Genomic DNA, 18,834 nt, shown 5'->3' with positions numbered 1-18,834 from the left:
GAACAAAGGTCACAAAAGACTAGACATCCTGGGTAGAAAGGTTTATTCACTGGTGACTTTACAGCTAAGGGTTGCTAATTACTCAGCAATGCTCGCCGACTATGATTAGAGCAACTATCCAACGCTCCAGGAGCTCTCAAAGTTCCTACCTGAGCAGAAGTGATCCAAATTGCAGTGTCATTCAAGGGGACCATTCTATTGCCCATATCACCCTACAATCAGCCATGGATGTAGTGGATACCATGGCCTGCACTACCACAATGGCCATCGTGATACACGGAGAGCTTCATGGCTCCAAGCATTGGGAATCCTGAGGAAGCTGCAACAGAAAGTCAAGGACCTCCCCTTGAACAAAATCAACCTGTTTGCAGGCAAGATGAATGAAGTCTTGCATCCTACGAAGGATTCCTGGACGACTACACGTGACCAAGAGAGCCGTACAGACAGATGACAAGGTCTGACTTTAGAGAGAAGCATGGACAACAGAGGCACAAACCTCAGTGCCAGCAACAGTCTTCCATGAGCCAACCGTCCACATCCAAGCAGCAAATTTGAAGGCTTGGTTGAGGGCCAGAGAGAAATCCCTGCTGCTGCGGTGACATTGCCATTCAACCTCCACTTCACCCATCGGTTACGGATCTTTCTATATCAATGGACAGAAATAAGATCAGACCTCTGGGTCCTAGAGATCATCAAAGACAACTACTCCGTCCCCTTCATCTCTATTCCCCCTACCCATTTCCCCTCCCTGTACAGCATCAGGAACCCCTCCTGTAGGCTGTGTCTACACAGCAAAGTTATATCACAAATAACCATGTTTCAAAATAATTTCAAAATAATGGACAGCTTATTCCGACTTCTGTAAACCTCATTCTACGAAGAATAATGCCTATTTCAGAATAGGGGCTGTGCAGATGCTCCACTTCTGCTATTTAAAAATAGCTCCTCACCTGGGCCATTCTAAGTTATTCCTCCTGAGGCTCTAAGTCGAGATATCATGTCTACATTAGGATTAATTTTGAGACTTCCCTGCAGTGTAGATGTGCAATTTTGAAATAAGCTATTTAGGAATAACTATTCTGGAATCGCTTATTCCAAAATAAGTGTGCAGTGTAGACATAACCATGAGGTCCTGTTCCAACCAGAAGTACAACATCTCTTGTAAATAGGAGTGGTAGAACACAGTTCCACTTGCCTTCAAGGGGAGAGGCTTCTACTCCAACTATTTCTTCACACAGAAGAAAACGGGCAGATGGAGGCCCATTTTAGACTTTAGGAAACTCAACGAACATGTGTCATACAAGAGGTTCTAAATGGTAACATTGGCAACAATCTTATCTGCATTGGATCATGGGGATTGGCTCTCGACCCTCGACCTCCAGTATGCTTATTTCCACATAACGATCCATCCAGCACCCAGACGTTTTTATGCTTTCTAGTAGACATGAAACACTATCAACATTGAGTCCTCTCATTCAGCCTCTGGACAGCACAGAGGGTTTTCTCGAAGACTATGGCTGTTGTGACTGTACACCTCCATCGTTTGGGAGTAAAAATATTTCCTTACCTATGTGACTGCCTCATAAAGGGCACATTGTTCCAAGAGACCAAGGACATGGTCAGCAAAACTACTTCACTCCTACTCAGCCTTGGATTCCATATCAAATACCAGAAATCCACACTCCAAGCAACCCAAACTCTTGTGTTTCTAGGAGTTTGTCTAGATTCAAGAATAGCCACAGCAATGTTACCCAAACACAGATTCGATGTTCTCATAGTCCTCGTGGCATGCATAACGCTGACCACAATAGTACACAAATGCCTTACAATCCTGGGCCACATGGTAGCCACCACATATGTGGTGTGACTAGCCAGGCTACATACAAGATGTTTACAAGCATGGCTCACCACAGTCTAGACCTCCTCCAGGGATTCTCTACACAAGATTGGCACTATACTGCAACACGTCCTAAACTCATTACATTGGTGGATACAACTGCAGAACATGCTGCGTGGAATCCCCTTCCAGAAACTTGCTCCCACAGTTACTATTGCAACAGACGCTTCTCTCATGGGATGGAGGGCTCGTTTGGGGTATGTCTAGACTACATGCCTCCGTCAAAGGAGCCATGTAGATTTGTTTACTTGGCATAGGGAAATGAAGCGTTGATTTAAATAATCGCCTCTTCGTTTAAATTAAAATGGCTGACGTGCTGTGCCAATCAGCTGTTTGTCGGCTCAGTGCGGTAGTCTGAACGCTCCGCGGTTGACATCAAAGGCATTTGTCGACCTCCCCAGTAAACCTCATCCCACAGAGCATACCGGGAAGGCCGACAAATGCCTTTGATGTCGACCGTGGAGTGTTCAGACTAGCGCGCTGAGCCGACAAACAGCTGGTCAGCACAGCACAGCAGCTATTTTAATTTAAATGAGGTGGTGATTATTTAAATCACTGCTTCATTTCCCTGTGCTGGGTAGCCTAATCTACATGCCTCTGTCACCAGAGGCATGTAGTCTAAACACACCCTTGGAGCCCACATGGTACAAGGGAAATGGTCTTATCATGAACAAGCACTCCACATCAATTTTCTTGAGCTCAGGGCAGTGCGATATGCATGCTGCCACTTTGTGCTGTTCATGGCCTGCAAGACCATCAGCACCCTGATAGACAATACTGCATGCAAGTACTGCATCAATCAGCAGGGCAGGATCCAATCTACCTCCCTCTGTACAGAGGCCTTGAAGCTATGAAACTGGTTCATTACACACCACATAAACGTCACTGCCACTTACCTTCCCAGGATGTGTAATCTGAGGGCAGACAACCTCAGCTAGCTCTTTTCAGACCAACGTGAGCGGGAGCTCAATACCTGAGCCCTCCGAGACATCTTTCACAATGGGGTCAGCCCGGGATAGACCTGTTCACAACCAAGTCCAACTGCAAATGCCACTTATCCTGTTCCAGAGTAGCCGTGGGCAGATGGTTTTCTCCCAAAGTGGGATGTGCCCCTCCTATACACATTCCCACCACTGATCCACTGAGTGACTATGAAAATCAGACCAAGTGGCCTTTTGTGACCTGCTTGCTGGGAAGGCAGTATGGTTGGGACAAGAATGTTCCTATGTTGATTGTGGAAGTGGACAGGTGTGTCTCAGGTTCAGAGGAAGGACTGTGTGGTGGAGTGTGCAGAGCCGGACAGCTGTGTGGTCTGTCCCTCTAGAATGCAGGAGCTGGCAGGTAAACTCCCATCTCTAAACACTGTGAACGCTTGCAGTCTCTGGGGGTACGTCTACACTACAGCGCTAGTTCGAACTAACTTAGTTCGAATTAGTTAATTCGAACTAAGCTAGTTCGAACTAACGCATCTAGAACTAAAAACTAGTTCGAATTAGCGTTTTGCTAGTTCGAACTAGCAAGTCCACATTGAGTGGACTCTGAACAGGGCTTAAGGCTGGCCGGAAGCAGTGCCGGCAGGGCATCAGAGGAGGACTTAGAGTGTGGAGATGCTGTCTCAGGCTAGCCGAGGGCTGCGCTTAAAGGGTCCCGACCCCCACCCCGGACACACAGTTCTAAGGGGTGCCCCGCTTGCAAAGAAGTTCTGGCTTGGAGTGCCCTGAGTGCCCACACTGGGCACATCACACCACTCGGCCATCAGCCCGGCTGCACTTGCCGCAGGCTGCCATCTGGGGAGAGGGAGTAATTGGGGGGCTGCAGGAGAGCTTCCAGCCCCAGAAGCCCGCAGAGCCAGCCCAGTCCTCCCCATCGGGGGCTCGTGCCCCATTCCTCCCTCACCTCCTTCCACTTACCCTTCCTTAGCCCCCCTTCTTATTGATGTACAAAATAAAGATAACGTTTCTTCCAACATTGACTCTGTCTTTATTGAAAAAAAACTGGGGGAGACTGGGAAAAGGAGGTGGGAGAGGGGAAGAGAAAGGCTGGAAGAGGGGAGGGCAACTAACATGATCAGGGGTTGGGAACAGGTCCCAGATGAAGAGAGGCTACAGAGACTGGGACTGTTCAACTTAGAAAAGAGGAGACGGAGGGGGACAGGATAGAGGTCTCTAAAAGCAGGGGTTGGGTGGAGAGGGTGCATTCAGAAAAGTTCTTCCTGAGTTCCCATAAAGAAGGACTAGAGGACACCAAAGGAAAGGAATGGGTAGCAGGCTTGAAACTAGTAAGAGAAAGTTGTTCTTCTTGCCAAAGCAAATAGTTAACCTGTGGAACTCCTTGCTGCAGGAGGCTGTGAAGGCTAGAACTAGAACAGAGTTTAAAGGGAAGTGAGATAAAGTGATGGAGGTTGGGTCCATGGAGTGCTATTAGCCAGAGGGTAGGAGTGGTGTCCCTGCCCAAAGTTTGTGGAAGGCTGGAGAGGGATGGCACGAGACAAATGGCTTGGTCATTGTCTTCGGTCCATCCCCTCCAGGGTCCCTAGGGTTGGCCGCTGTCGGCAGACAGGCTACTGGGCTAGATGGACCTTTGGTCTGACCCAGGACGGCCATTGTAAGCTCAGGGCTCAGTGTCGGGGGTCTCAGTGGACCCCCCTGATTTTCATGCACACCTGCTCCTGGGTGGCCAGGCTGGCAGCTCTCCTGCCCTAGACGGCCACTTTCCTGTGCCTAGTGCGGAGATCGTGGACGAGGTCCACGATGTCCGCACTAGCCCAGGAAGGTGCCCGCCTCTTGCGGTCCAGGGCAAACTCCCGGGAGCCGCCAGCCTGGTCCCGGCAAGAGGGGGTGGGCTGGGGGGCATCGGGTGGGTGGCTCTGTGCCGTGCCAGGTGCAGGGTCTGCTAGCTGGGTGCTGGCAGGCTTGCACCTGGCACGGGCACCGTAGCCAGCCCGTGCCCCTTTAAGGGGTCCGGGGCCGGGAGGGGGGCATAGAGTTTCCCTGGTGTTGGCCAGAGTGGCCACCAGGGAAACCTGGGGAGGGCTAGCCTCTCACTAGTTCGAACTAAAGGGCTACACAGCCCTTAGTTCGAACTAGCTAGTTCGAACTAGGCGTTAGTCCTCGTAAAATGAGGTTTTCCTAGTTCGAACTAAGCGCTCCGCTAGTTCGATTCAAATTCGAACTAGCGGAGCGCTAGTGTAGCGCATAGGAAAGTTAGTTCGAACTAACGTCCGTTAGTTCGAACTAACTTTGTAGTGTAGACATACCCTAGGGGATTTACCATCTGATTCCATGTGGAAGCAGAGGTTGGTATTGGATGGACAAAAAACTGTAAGTCTAACATGCCAGTGAGAATGGACCCTGTCTCTTTGAGACAGAGACCAGCCTTGGAATTGGTAGCAGTTAAGAATCCGGAAGCAGAGGAAAAGCTTAGTGTCTGTGATGATACTTGTTACCTGACTGGGAGGAAGAAAAATCCGTGACCATCGTGAGCAGAGAAGGCACACCCAGACAGTGTTGAACAAGGGAGATCAGGATGTGAGCCCACAGGGCAAGGGGGAAGGGAAAAACTTGCTTTTGCAAAGGAAAGCTGCAGATTAACCCTGAAATGCCAGACCTCCAATAGTATTGAGCCAAAGTTGTGGCATGACAAATAGAACTGGAAAAGTCCAACTGCCAGGGTGCTCTGTGTGGGGCTGGCTGCCTTTGAAGTGTCTTTGGGAAACTTCAGTTGGTCCAGAATGCGGCTGCTCGAGTTCTAACTAAGGGTATGTCTACACTACCCCGCTAGTTCGAACTAGGGGGGTAATGTATGCATACCGCACTTGCTAATGAAGCCCGGGATTTGAATTTCCCGGGCTTCATTAGCATAAAGCCGGCTCCGCCATTTTTAAAAGCCGGCTAGTGCGAACCCCGTGCCGCGCGGCTACACGCGGCACGGGCTAGATAGTTCGAACTACGTAGCCATTCCGATCTATCTGTACTCCTCGTTCCACGGCACAGGGTTCGCACTAGCCGGCTTTTAAAAATGGCGGCGCCGGCTTTATGCTAATGAAGCCCGGGAAATTCAAATCCCGGGCTTCATTAGCAAGTGCGGTATGCATACATTACCCCCCTAGTTCAAACTAGCGGGGTAGTGTAGACATACCCTCAGGGACTTATGAGACTTTTTGCTGCCCAGAGTGTCAGCTGAAGTGCTGGGTGTGACTTTTTTTTTGTGCCTTATAGAGGAGGACCCCAGTCTTGGGCTGTACGTAGGCCTGGTTCTGAGCAAGTTGCCCTGATTTGACCCTTGCAGCGATGCCCCCAGCCGCCCTATTGAATGACAATGAGGGGTGGAGTAGAACGGTTCCTTTGAACTCTGGGGGGGATAGATCAGGACGGGGCTTTTCCTCCTTCCCCACTAGGGGCTCAGGTTCCAAACTTCCCCCAAAGTGGGGGCTGCCTGGCTCTGGGGCTGGGGAAAAGGACACGGATCCGAGAGTGCTCCCGTGCACCCCCACCTCCGCTGGCTCAGTCCGTGGGGGAGGGAGGCTGCCCCCGCCCTGACTGCAGCCAGTGTCCCCACATCAGGGCGTTCGCCAGCCCCTGCTCATCCTCAGCTCAGTGACTCCCGTCTCCTCCTCCACAGGTCGTGGCCAAGGGAGCCATCGCCAGGATCCTCCACAAGGGGCTGGAGCTCAGAAAGGGGGCTGGTAAGTGGTGGGGGAGGGGTGTACATTGGGGATGGAGCCTCTGGGCAGGGACTGGGTGGGGGGAGGGGCTCTGCTGGCTGGGCCTGACTGCCCCCCACTGCCCCCCACTGCCCCTAGGACTGAAGGGCTCCTTCTCCGTGGAGCTGCCCGTCGGCGCTGAGCTGGCGCCGGCTGCCAAGGTGCTGGGTTACACGGTGCTGCCCGACGGAGAGATGGCTGCCGACAGCGCCCTGCTGCACGTGGCCAAGTGCCTCCCCAACAAGGTGAGCCTGGGGCTCGGGGCCGAGGGGTTTTGGGGGAACCGCTCCTGCCCCGTAACTGGAGCCCTGGGCAGGGCATCACTGGGTGACCTGGGCCCTTCTGCCCCTCTCCCCTTCCCCCTCCCCTGCCGTCTGTCTGGGGTGTCTGTAAATAACCGCAGCTCCATGTGCTGTCCCACGGGGGCACTGAATGAGCCTGGGCTGCCTCAATCCCCCAGCCCCACCCCTAGCACCGAGTCCCAAGGCCCCACAGCCAGTGGGGCTTAGGGCCAGAGTGACACTCGTTGCCTGTAGCTCGTGTCCTGCCCCTGCCCCGGGGGTCTCTCTCCCCCACCATGACACCCTGTGCCTCGCCAGGTGAAGCTGGCCTTCTCGCAGGACCGGGCCCTGCCGGGCTCGGAGCTCCAGCTGCAGGTGCAGGCTGCCCCCGGGTCCCTGTGCGCCGTCCGCGCCGTGGATCGCAGCGTGCTGCTCGTGAAGCCTGAGGCCGAGCTCAGCGATGACACGGTGAGTCCAGAGCAGCTCGGCCATTCGCCCCTCCCCTCCCCCGATGAGTCCTCCCTCCTCACAGGGAGGGGCGATGCACGGCCGCTGGGGGACACCCCTCGAGGCCACCTCTCCTGGTCACAGGGCACTTGGCCCCCTGACTCTGTGGGGTCCCCACTTCCCTTGTCTGATCTCCCATCAGCCCTTGCAGTTCACCTCCCAGTCCCCCCCCCCCCCCCCCCGTCCTCCCACCACAGCTCTCGCTGGGCACATGGAGCTCGGAGCTGAGATAATGGTCAGGGTAACTGGAGCTCGCTTTACGGAGCAGAGCCGGTGCCCAGCAGAGGATATCTGGCCAGGGGCATTGTTGGTCCAGAAGCTGAGCTATGTGTCCTAACAAGGCCTTTCTGTGGGCCAGACAATGTTGGGGAGGGGCACTAAGAGCCACTCTCTGCCCCACAGAGAGATGTCACCTCTCCTTGCCCTTCCCAGGTTCTCCTAGGGCATCAAGGGGCTGCATGTCCATTTCCTTGGGCTGCAATTTGGGGGATGCAGTGACAGACACCTGTGTGACGCTGTGGAATTTGGGGACCCTTTATGAAAGTCTGTGTTCTAGAAAGGCCAGGGGTTGTGCCAGGTCTGCCACATACGATATCTGCAAAACTCTTATAATCTGCCGAAGAGGACAATCTCACCTGTATGTGTGTATCACCTTTGTACTGTGGGTTATGGAGATGTCTGTCTGTCTGTCTGTCCGCTCTGCACAACTTGTGCTGTGCTTCTGGGGGACACTCACAGACAATCCAGCAATGCACTGCCAGCCTGTTCCACGGACCATTAAGGACCTTCAACTATTTAATTGTCCCATTGAGGGTGTGTCTAAACTACATGGCTCCATCGATGGAGCCATGTAGATGAGGCTGATCGGCAGAGGGAAATGAAGCTGCGATTTAAATAATCGCAGCTTCATTTAAATTTAAACGGCTGTCGCGCTCTGCCGACCAGATGATGCTCAGCTGTTTGTCGGCAGATCGGGGCATTCTGGACGCTCCCCCGTCGACATGAAAGAACTTTGTCGACCTCCCGGTAAACCTCATCCCACGAGGCATAAGGGGGAGGTCGACAAAGGGCCCCACAAACAGCTGAGCATCATCTGGTCGGCAGAGCGCGGCAGCCAGTTGGTCCCCAGCCAGCAGCAGGTCTGGGGATTCTTTCATCCCAAGGGCAGGACTCTGCACTTGTTTTTGTTGCACCTCATCAGATTTCTATTGGACCGATCCTCCAATTTGTCTGAGTCACTCTGGACCCCGGCCTTTATTCCAAAATAATGTCGAGCTGGAGGACTTCTTACTCCAACTCCTGTGACCCTCCTTCCACGAGGAGTAGGGGAAGTTGGAGGAGGAGTGTTCTTCCTTCGAGTCCCTGCTCTGTAGACAGCCCCAAAAGCCAAAATAAGCTATTTTCACTTAAGTGACAGTTAACATAGCTGAAGTTGCATAGCTTAATTCGACTTTTGCCCTGCATTTTAGACTTGCCCTTACTGTATAAACTGACTGTTTGCTGTTCCCCCCTGCACCGGGGCCTGGGCCACATTCTGTGGGTTTTCCGCCCCTCCCTGAACCAGAGCCTGGGCCTTATAGAGCCTGGACTTTTGACTTGGCCTGCGTATTGACCTGAGCCCTGAAACTAGAGACTGCCAGCCCAAAGAGGGCAATTGAGTTATTAACTGCTGCTCTGGTCTGACCACAGGTCTGAGACCAAGAATTCCAGGGACTCAGTGGAGTACGGTGGCGTGGCTACCCACTGACCTGGAGGGGGAAAAGCCCCGCCGTGAGCCCTGACGGGCTACAGGGTCCCACACTTTCCCTGATCACCCTCTTCCTGGAAACATGCCTTTACACACCTTTCTTGTTACCTACCCTTCACATCCCTTGCTAGCTGCAATTCCAATTGTGCGTTGGCCTTCCTGATCTCTCCCCTGCATTCTTGAGCAATGTATTTATACACCTCCCTAGTCGTCTGCCCAAGTTTCCACTTCCTGTCAGCTTCCTTCTTGTGTTTCAGCTCCCCAAGGGTTTCTCTGCTAAGCCAGTGTCCCTCTACTGTGCCAAGTCCAGCTTCACAGGTGATTAACCAGCCCCACCCAGTCAGAGGCTCAGGGCACCCTGCATGCAGCTGAATGACTGGGCGGGGCTGGTTAATCTCCTGTGAAGCTGGGTTCCCACACATCTTAGAGAGTCACTGTCACCTACCATCACATCAGAATGGTTTGTTCTTCTTTAAAATACTGACAACTCTCCGGGATTCCTTTCCCCTTCAGGCCTTAAAACCTCTAGGGAAGGAGATTCCACCGCCTCCCTAGGGAACCCAGCCCAGGGCTTCACCACTCTCCTAGTGAATAATTTTCCCTAGTGTCCAACCTAGACCTTCCCCACTGCAACTTGAGACCCTTTCTCCTTGTTCTGCCCCCTGGCACCCCTGAGAACAGCCTCTCGCCAGCCTCTCTGGAACTTTCCTTCAGGTAGTTTAACCCTGCTACCAAATCATCATCATAGAACCCCAGGGCTGGAAGAGCCATCAGGAATCATTGAGTCCAGCCCCCTGCCCAATGCAGGACCAATCCCAACTCAGTCAGCCCAGCCAGGGCTTTGTCAAACCGGGACTTAAAAACCTCTAGGGATGGAGATTCCACCCCCTCCCTAGGGAACCCAGCCCAGGGCTCCCACACCGTCCTAGGGAAATAGCTTTTCCTGATATCCTGCCTAGTCCTCCCCCCTGCAACTTGAGCCCATTGCTCCTTCTTCTACCATCCATCATCACTGAGAACAGCCTCTCTCCATCCCCTTAGGAACCTCCTTCCAGGGAGTTGAAGGCTGCTACCAAATCCCTCCTCATTCTTCACTTCTGCAGAATAAACAAGCCCAGTTTCTTCTTCATAGAACCATGGAATCATAGAACCATAGAGCTGGAAGAGACCTCAGGAGGTCATCAAGTCCAGCCCCCTGCTCTAGGCAGGACCAATCCCAACTAAACCAACCCAACTCCCTCAGCCTCTCCTCGTAGCAGTGAGATTGCTCACATGCATTCCACTTTAGGTGTGCGTGCACCGTGTGCACAGTTTCCAGGAAGATTCTCTCTAGCTGGACACGATAGGTCGGTAGGGGAGACCATTACAGTGGTGCCAGTATGGGTGGGTACATAGCACCCTGCCGACTGCCCTCTCCCTCAGTTCCCTCTTGCTGGAAGTGACAGTTGTTGGAGCTAGTGTCTCTCGCCTTGGGAAAACACGTTTTCCCCTAGTTGCTTCATACTTAGTTTTCTAAAGTGTTAACCAGTTGTTCACAGTGGGGACTTCGTTTCTGTTTTCCCAGTTTGGGGGCTGGCGCAAGTCTCGGCTCCCTGGATCCAGTCAGTGCACAAAGTTTATGTTCATGGGCGATCCACAACACTTCTGCCTAAAGTGCTTGGGAGTGGCCCGCTTGGCAGACCAGTGTAAGATCTGTAGGGCCTTTACGTCACGAACTAGCAGAGACAGAGTTTCACCTCCGAAATCTGTTAGGGTACGTCTACACTACAACGTTAATTCGAACTAAGCTAATTCGAACTAACGGATCCAGACTAAAAAACTAGTTTGAATTAGCGTTTTGCTAATTCGAACTAGCGCGTCCACATTAAGTGGACCCTGAAGCGGGGTTAAGGCTGGCCGGAAGCAATGCTGGCAGGGCATCAGAGGAGGACTTAGAGCATGGAGATGCTGTCTCAGGCTAGCCGAGGGCTGCGCTTAAAGGGACCCGACCCCCACCCCGGACAGACAGTTCTCAGGGGTGCCCCGCTTGCAAAGCAGTCCTGGCTTGGAGTGCCCAGAGTACCCACACTGGGCACATCACACCACTCGGCCATCAGCCCGGCTGCACTTGCCGCAGGCTGCCATCTGGGGAGAGGGGGCAATTGGGGGGGCTGCAGGAGAGCTTCCACCCCCAGAAGCCTCTCCTCTCCCAGCATCATCCTGTCCCCTTCCCTCTCCCACCCCCTCTGACACCTCTGCTCCCCTCCCCTCCCCTCCTTCTTCCTCTTGTCCCCATTGCCCCTCCCATCTCCTAACATCACCCTGTCCCCTCCCCTTTTCCACCCCCACTGACACCTTCCTATTCCCCCCACTCCAACTCCTCCTGCCCTTCCCCCTAATTGTCTCCTTTTTGTCCCCTGGCATTTGTGCCCTGCCCCCTTGGTGCCTTCCCCTTTCTTCTCCTGCCCTGGCTCCCTCCTCTCCCCACAACACAAGCCCCTTCCTCTACTCACCCCCACCTTTCCCTTAGTTCTCCACCCTGCCCCTTCCCTCACCTTGGGTATGTCTACACTACAAAGTTAGTTCAAACTAACGGACGTTACTTCGAACTAACTTTAATAGGCGCTACACTAGCGCTCCGCTAGTTCGAATTTGAATCGAACTAGCGGAGTGCTTAGTTCGAACTAGGTAAACCTCATTTTACGAGGATTAAGCCTAGTTCGAACTAGCTAGTTCGAATTAAGGGGTGTGTAGACCCTTAATTCGAACTAGTGGGAGGCTAGCCCTCCCCAGCTTTCCCTGGTGGCTACTCTGGCCAACACCAGGGAAACTCGTATGCCCCCCCTCCCGGCCCCAGACCCCTTAAAGGGGCACGGGCTGGCTACGGTGCCCGTGCCAGGTGCAAGCCTGCCAGCACCCAGCCAGCAGACCCTGCACCTGGCACGGATCGAGCCAGTCACCCGATGCCCCCCAGCCCTCCCCCTCTTCCCGGGACCAGGCTGGCGGCTCCCAGGAGCTTGCCCAGGACCGCAAGAGGCGGGCACCCGCCTGGGCTAGTGCGGACATCGTGGACCTTGTCCACGATCTCCGCACGAGGCACAGGAAAGTGGCCGACTTGGGCAGGAGAGCTGCCAGCCTGGCCACCTAGGAGCAGGTGTGCATGAAAATCAAGGGGGTCCACTGAGACCCCCGACCCTGAGCCCTGAGCTTACAATGGCCGTGCTGGGTCAAACCAAAGGTCCATCTAGCCCAGTAGCCTGTCTGCCGACAGCGGCCAACCCTAGGGACCCTGGAGGGGATGGACCGAAGACAGTGACCAAGCCATTTGTCTCGTGCCATCCCTCTCCAGCCTTCCACAAACCTTGGGCAGGGACACCTCTCCTACCCCCTGGCTAATACCACTCCATGGATCCAACCTCCATGACTTGATCTCACTTCCCTTTAAACTCTGTTCTAGTTCTAGCCTTCACAGCCTCCTGCAGCAAGGAGTTCCACAGGCTGACTCTTTGCTTTGTGAAGAACAACTTTCTGTTACTAGTTTGAAGCCTGCTACCCATTCCTTTCCTTTGGTGTCCTCTAGTCCTTCTTTATGGGAACTCAGGAAGAACTTTTCTGTATGCACCCTCTCCACACCACTCGTGCTTTTAGAGACTTCTATCCTGTCCCCCCTCCGTCTCCTCTTTTCTAAGCTGAGAAATCCCAGTCTCTTTAGCCTCTCTTCATATGGGACCTGTTCCCAACCCCTGATCATTTTAGTTGCCCTCCCCTCTCCCAGCCTCTCTCTTCCCCTCTCCCACCTCCTTTTCCCAGTCTCCCCCAGTTTTGTTCAATAAAGACAGATTCCATTTTTGAACACAATTGTCCTTTATTTTGTACATCAAGAAAAGGGGCTAGGGAAGAGTAAGTGGAAGGAGGTGAGGGAGGAATGGGGCACGAGCCCCGGATGGGGAGGACTGGGCTGGCTCTGCGGGCTTCTGGGGGTGGAAGCTCTCCTGCAGCTCCCCAATTGCCCCCTCTCCCCAGATGGCAGCCTGCGGCAAGTGCAGCCGGTCTGATGGCCGAGTGGTGTGATGTGCCCAGTGTGGGCACTCCGGGCACTCCAAGCCAGGACTGGTTTTCAAGCAGGGCACCCCTGAGAACTGTCTGTCTGGGGTGGGGGTCGGGTCCCTTTAAGCACAGCCCTCGGCTAGCCTGAGACAGCATCTCCACGCTCTAAGGCCTCCTCTGATGCCCTGCAGGCACTGCTTCCGGCCATCCTTAAGCCCTGTTCAGGGTCCACTTAATGTGGACATGCTAGTTCGAATTAGCAAAATGCTAATTCGAACTAGTTTTTAGTTCTAGACGCGTTAGTTCGAATTAGCTTAGTTCGAATTAACTCTGTAGTGTAGACATACCCCTTCTGCCTTCCTGACACCTGCACAGTGGGGCAGCATGGCAGGTGGCTGCCCTGTGTGCTGGGATTTGAGCTGGGGCTGTGGTGCTATTTTTAGTACCACGGTCCCAGCCCCAGCAGCTGCCATGCAGCTATGGCCCCAGCTGCTCCTAGGGGCTGGGCCATGTGGAGGGTGGCTGCCCCATGTGCCAGGACTGGAGGCAGACTGTGGCCCAGGCTCAAGCTCCAATAGCAGCCACTCAGCTGCATGGTGGCTTCCCAGCTGCTCCTGGGGTGGGCAGTCACCTGCTATGCAGCTCCACCCCTGGCAGCAGCTGGGGCCACAGCTGTGCAGCTCTGCTGAGGGGGTGGGCAGGAATGAAATTCTTGGTGTGTGCTGCCAGGTGGAGTCCTCCCAGTTGGCATCAATCATGGAGCTGGAACCATTGACCTCTCATCCACTCTGGTGACAGCTCCTGCACAAGTTGGAGTCCTCACAGGTGGCACCAGTCAATCAGCGGGGATGGTTCCCTTCAGCACCGGTGCTGGGAGAGCACCTGTATAAGGCAGCATCCTCCCAGTGACCTTATACCTGTGCAGAGACTTCTCCATGGTCCCCATGTTCCACATCCATGTCAGAGTCGGAACCTGAAGGCCATGGATGGAAGAGGAGGTGCTGCGCTCAGCACAGGTCCCTCTGGATAGGAGACAGGAGTTGACTCTACAATGACTCCTCAGTGGCACGTCTCGACTCAGTGGCCATTCTGGACTCCCTGGGCCTATGACCAGACACAAGCTGGGGGCTCCAGTTCAGTCTCCATTGCTTCAGGGAGCAGGGGCCTTCCTTCAGAGGCTCTGGGTCCAGACCCCACCGTAGGGGTAAAGTCGTCTCAGACTATGTTGGGGTCGCAGATACCTGCTATGCAGCTGCTCAGGGCGCCGGTGGAATCCCGTTCAGCACTGAGCTCCCAATCGGAGCACTCCCCACTCTGGGGAGGACCAATGGCACCACGTTGCAGGGATGTTTCTGTGTCCAGTGCTGCCCACTTCACTGCACTCTGGTGCCGGTGACCAAGGACATGTGCCCACAGTACCAGTCCTGGTACCAGAGGGGGAACAGGAAGTAGGGGAGCTGTGGCATCCCTCCTCCCCATCGTCACCTGATGAGGTGGTATCTGGGGTTGAGATGTTGCTGCCCCTTATACACAAAAGGGCACTTCAAGACCTACTGAGGAGAATGGCCCAGAATATGGGTCTACAAATAGAGGAGGTGGGGGAGGATGCACATCTTATAGTGAAAATCTTGTCTCCTCCACTATGAAAACCCATTGGCAGAACCCTCACTTCACTTCATTCCCCCAACCACTAATGGGGTGGCTTGGTGGTACTTTGCCCCTTTGAAGAAGTAGGAGCACTTGTATACACACCCACAACCGGGAACCTTGGTGGTGGATGCAGCTAATGCTAAGAAACTCCAGGATCACCACGGCCCTACTCCCAAATCCAAGGACTCTAAGAGGCTGGACTTGTTGGAGAGGAAAGTGTCCTCATCTGGTTGCCTCCAGCTGAAGGTGGCTAATCAATAGGCGGTGTTGGCCCACTGCAATTTTAACATGTGGGCATCCATGAACAAATTTAAATACCTCCTCCCATTGACTCTCGGTCTGAGCTTGCCGTTCAGGAAGTCTAATCAATTGTTTGTTGCAATAGCAGTGAGGATGAAGGGGCTGCCTGTTACTACCCAGAGGATATCCCCCTGGACCACAGGGTGTACTTGCACGTGTTACAAATTAGCGAAAGTGCCAGCCCCTTAGCTTTCTGCCCACTCGATTCGAGTACAGGCCTCATCAACAGCCTTCCTGGTGCACGTCCCCATCCAAGATGTTGGTCGAACGGCCACGTGGTCCTCGGTACACAGGTTTACATCCCACTTTGCCATTCAACATCATGCTAGGGAGGATGCCACATTTGGATGGGTAGCGATGCAGATGGCAGACTGGTGACCTCTGACCCCACCATTGGATAGCTGCTTGGGAATCACCTACATTGGAGTGCACATGAGCAATCCCTCGAAGAAGAAAAGTTAGATACCTTTCATAACTGATGTTCTTTAAGACGTATTGCTCATGTCCATTCCAAAACCCATGGAAACAGAAATTTCCTTGCAATCAATGCTCGATACTATGAAGAAGGAAAAGATGAAGCTGTGGTAAAAACCTTGGTTATAATCGACACTGAAGGGCATCACAATTCTTCCTACGGGAAAAGTCAAGTAAAAGCTATTTTAGAAAAATTTGGGATCCGTGAAATGCAAGTGCTGAGCATCTGCATTGACAATGCAGCAAACATGATGTGTGCCGTCAAAAATTTCAGCGAGGACAATGAAACCATTTCTACCTCTGAGAACTGAAGCTATTTTGCCTGATGAAGGAACTAAAGGAATGGATGAAATCAAACTCAACATGGATGCTGCTGCGCAATATGCTACCCTAGTCTCATACTTCCAACATGGCTTCATGAGGACGACTCAAAAGTCCAGCTGATGAGGTGTGGTATTCACACTCTTCAGTTACCAATCTGGGATGGATTCAACAAAGAACAAGTGAAGAAATTTCTGGCAAAAATTTGACAAGTCGTTGTCAAACTACAAACCTCAAGTATTCTAAGTGTTCTGCTTGATCTACATGGGGTAACTTAATCATTGGATACTGTGACTCGCTGGGGTTCAACATTTGTGATGGTTGATCGGCTTCTCGTTTTTCAGTCTTACTGTGAACAAGTGGCTGCTGCTGAAACGAGAACTCAAGTTAACAAAAGCTGAATGGGACGAAGTGAAGAACCTGTGAGACCTCTTGGCAAAGCCAAACCAAACAACCGTGAATCTTCAAGCTGTCGATGTAACCTCAGGGGTGCGTCTAGACTGGCAAGATTTTGCGCAAAATCAGCCACAAATGTAATGGTGCATGTAATGGATAGGGTGAACCAATAAGCTTATTGATTAATCATGTAATTGACTACACATTGACATCACTAGTGGGAAGGGTCTGGGTGCTGGGGAAGTCCAGGCTAGAGATGTGAGAGGGGCGATGGTGGAGATTTGCAGGGTGAGGTGTTGGTGAGAGGAGGGGCAGGAGCTGGCCATGGGGAGGCTCGTACCTTGGTCTCACAGCAGCCCTTGTCCATGTTTGTCTTTAGGTCTATAACTTGCTCCCTGATTTTCGCCAAGAAGACTCCTATCAAGGTCATAAGTCATGTTACTGTCGGTACAGTAATATATTTCAGAGTCTAATTACTACTTTCTACAATGTGCCAAGCAAAGTCTGGCAATCCCAGAGGCAGCGCAGAGGGACTAGTGATGGGCCTGACCCGCTGACAGACTCCAACAGCCTGTTTCAGGTAAGGTTGTGCCTGGCCCTGACTCTGTTTCCTGTGTAGACTGAAAGGACTAACCTGGCTCCATCATGCCCAGGCTGCCGGCCTCCCGGGGCGACATCCCACCAAAAAGTCCGGCCTGTTCTAGCGACTCCCCAGGGATGCTCCTCGCAAGCTCAGGACTGGGCTGCACCTCCCCCGCCCCTTTCAGACCCAGCCCAGGCCCTGGGACAGATCCCCAGCATATCCACAGAACAGGAATGTTACCCCCAGCTCCTGGGCGCAGGGATCTGACAGGCGGGGGCAGCGCCATGACCAGTTACAGCTGCCTGGCAGTTCCTGTTACAGCCCAGCCGCGCTATACGTACAAGAGACAATCCAAAAAAATTGGACTTAAAGTGAAATAACTTAACGTGGGGAATTATTTTCCTGCTGTTGACTCCCATTTACGCAAATTGTTTTTTTTGGTGCGACTTAAGAGCGGGGGATGGGAGGATTTATCACCCATCAGTTCCAACGAGCGACAGTGACGTCCGTGCGTAACGGGTGTACACCGGGCGACTTACAGCGGGGACGCCCTGTGTGAGTTTTCAGTTCCTGTGACTTTCAGACTCAAACGTCTGGGGCAGAAATTCCCCGGCCAGGAGTCACCTCGGATTGAACTTTCTGAGGGTTCCAGCTTTACACGGCCCTGGAGTTGCCCCGACGGGGAGAGGGGAAAATACTTGGCTTCCCATGATACACGGGAGCTCTTTCACTGAAAAACTTCCCGCCTCAGAGCAGAGACTTGACCCTTCCTGAGAGCTTCAGCCCCACATGGCTGGGATCCCCGGGAATGGCGCGACCCACGTGCCCAGCCGAGGGTTGGAGTGCGGCCGCCTTACTGGGCGAGGAATCGCTCTGGGCTGAGCCTGCTCCATCCCCCCGACGTGCCGACCGAACGTGCCCCTTCGCCACAGAGCAGCTGAGCCTGCACGAGTCTGGGGCCTTGGGGGCTGAGCAGGGTTCTTGAAATGCGCCCCCCCCAGCCAGCAGTGTCCCTGCGATCATGGGTACAGGAACAGAGATCCCGGAGATGGTGCCAACGGGTTTCTCGGTGGTTCACTGGAGGCTCCTGATTGGCAGGTGTGGAGGGAGTCAAGGACATGAGCATCGGCCGGGGGAAGGGCCAAGCCACCAGGCTACTGTGTATGGGGCTCCTGCTGCCCTGCCAGCCTGCTTGGCTCCCAGGCGCTCGCCCTCCAGTAGGACTTTCTGCTCCTGGATCATCCAAGGAGCATGGCTGTGGCCAGACCAGAGAGTCCCGGTTAAGAGTTTCAACCTGTAGTCAAGTTGGCTACTCCCATCCCCCCGCCTGCTGTCTCTGGATGACAGGCAGCAAGGAGGGGGAAGCAGGAGCTGGTGCTGTGGGGAGTCGATTTAAAGCTGGTTCCCCCCAGCACCGTCTCCTGCCCCCTGCTCCCTGCCCCCTGCCTCTCTCAGAAGCAGCAGCGCAGGCGGGGTGGGGGGCAAAGCAGACCCTGTCTGTGGCGGCCTGGGCTGGCCATGAATGGAGGCTGCTCTGCCCCGTCCCAGATCCCCACCGGGAACCCGGCGGACGAGGGCTACTGGACCCACGTGAGCGAGCCCAGCTCAGTTGCAGCTGGCCCCAGATCTGTGACGGTGGTTAAGCATTTTCAATGTAGGAAGAGCCGGCGGGCAGGTGCCATTTCCAGTGCAGAGCCGCAGGGGAAGCAGGTCCCGGCGCAGTGCGAGCCGGGGCTGAGCGCCTCCCCCACTGACGGATCGTGCCCTCGATAACAATGTTACTGACGACTCAGGGAGTGAAATGCTTCTTCACGTCCCTAGTCACAGGCAGCCCTGCCAGGCGGCCCGGCGAGGCCCTGCCCCGGCGCACCCAGCCGCAGCCACCGCAGGGCGCCCGGCCGCAGCGCTGCCTCGGCTCCGGGCGTGTCCCCCCCAAGGGCCCGTCTCCTT

General features: G+C 53.9%; 1 protein-coding gene across 2 annotated transcripts in view; it reads left to right on the top strand.

Annotated features, from left to right (window-relative positions):
- The window catches only part of LOC112545886 (alpha-2-macroglobulin-like protein 1), an 87,249-nt gene that overhangs the window by 32,718 nt on the left and 35,697 nt on the right, over positions 1-18,834 (top strand). For both annotated transcript variants that reach the window (XM_075918658.1, XM_075918657.1), the window contains exons 13-16: positions 6,518-6,581; positions 6,699-6,844; positions 7,199-7,348; positions 16,681-16,881. In XM_075918658.1, the coding sequence (XP_075774773.1) occupies positions 6,518-6,581; positions 6,699-6,844; positions 7,199-7,348; positions 16,681-16,881 (561 nt within the window). The remainder of the gene's footprint in view (positions 1-6,517; positions 6,582-6,698; positions 6,845-7,198; positions 7,349-16,680; positions 16,882-18,834) is intronic.

This window comes from Pelodiscus sinensis, unplaced genomic scaffold, assembly GCF_049634645.1.
Source record: "Pelodiscus sinensis isolate JC-2024 unplaced genomic scaffold, ASM4963464v1 ctg39, whole genome shotgun sequence".
Taxonomy (NCBI): domain Eukaryota; kingdom Metazoa; phylum Chordata; order Testudines; family Trionychidae; genus Pelodiscus; species Pelodiscus sinensis.
Note: the sequence above shows the minus strand (reverse complement) of the source record. Positions and strands in the feature narration are given on the sequence as shown.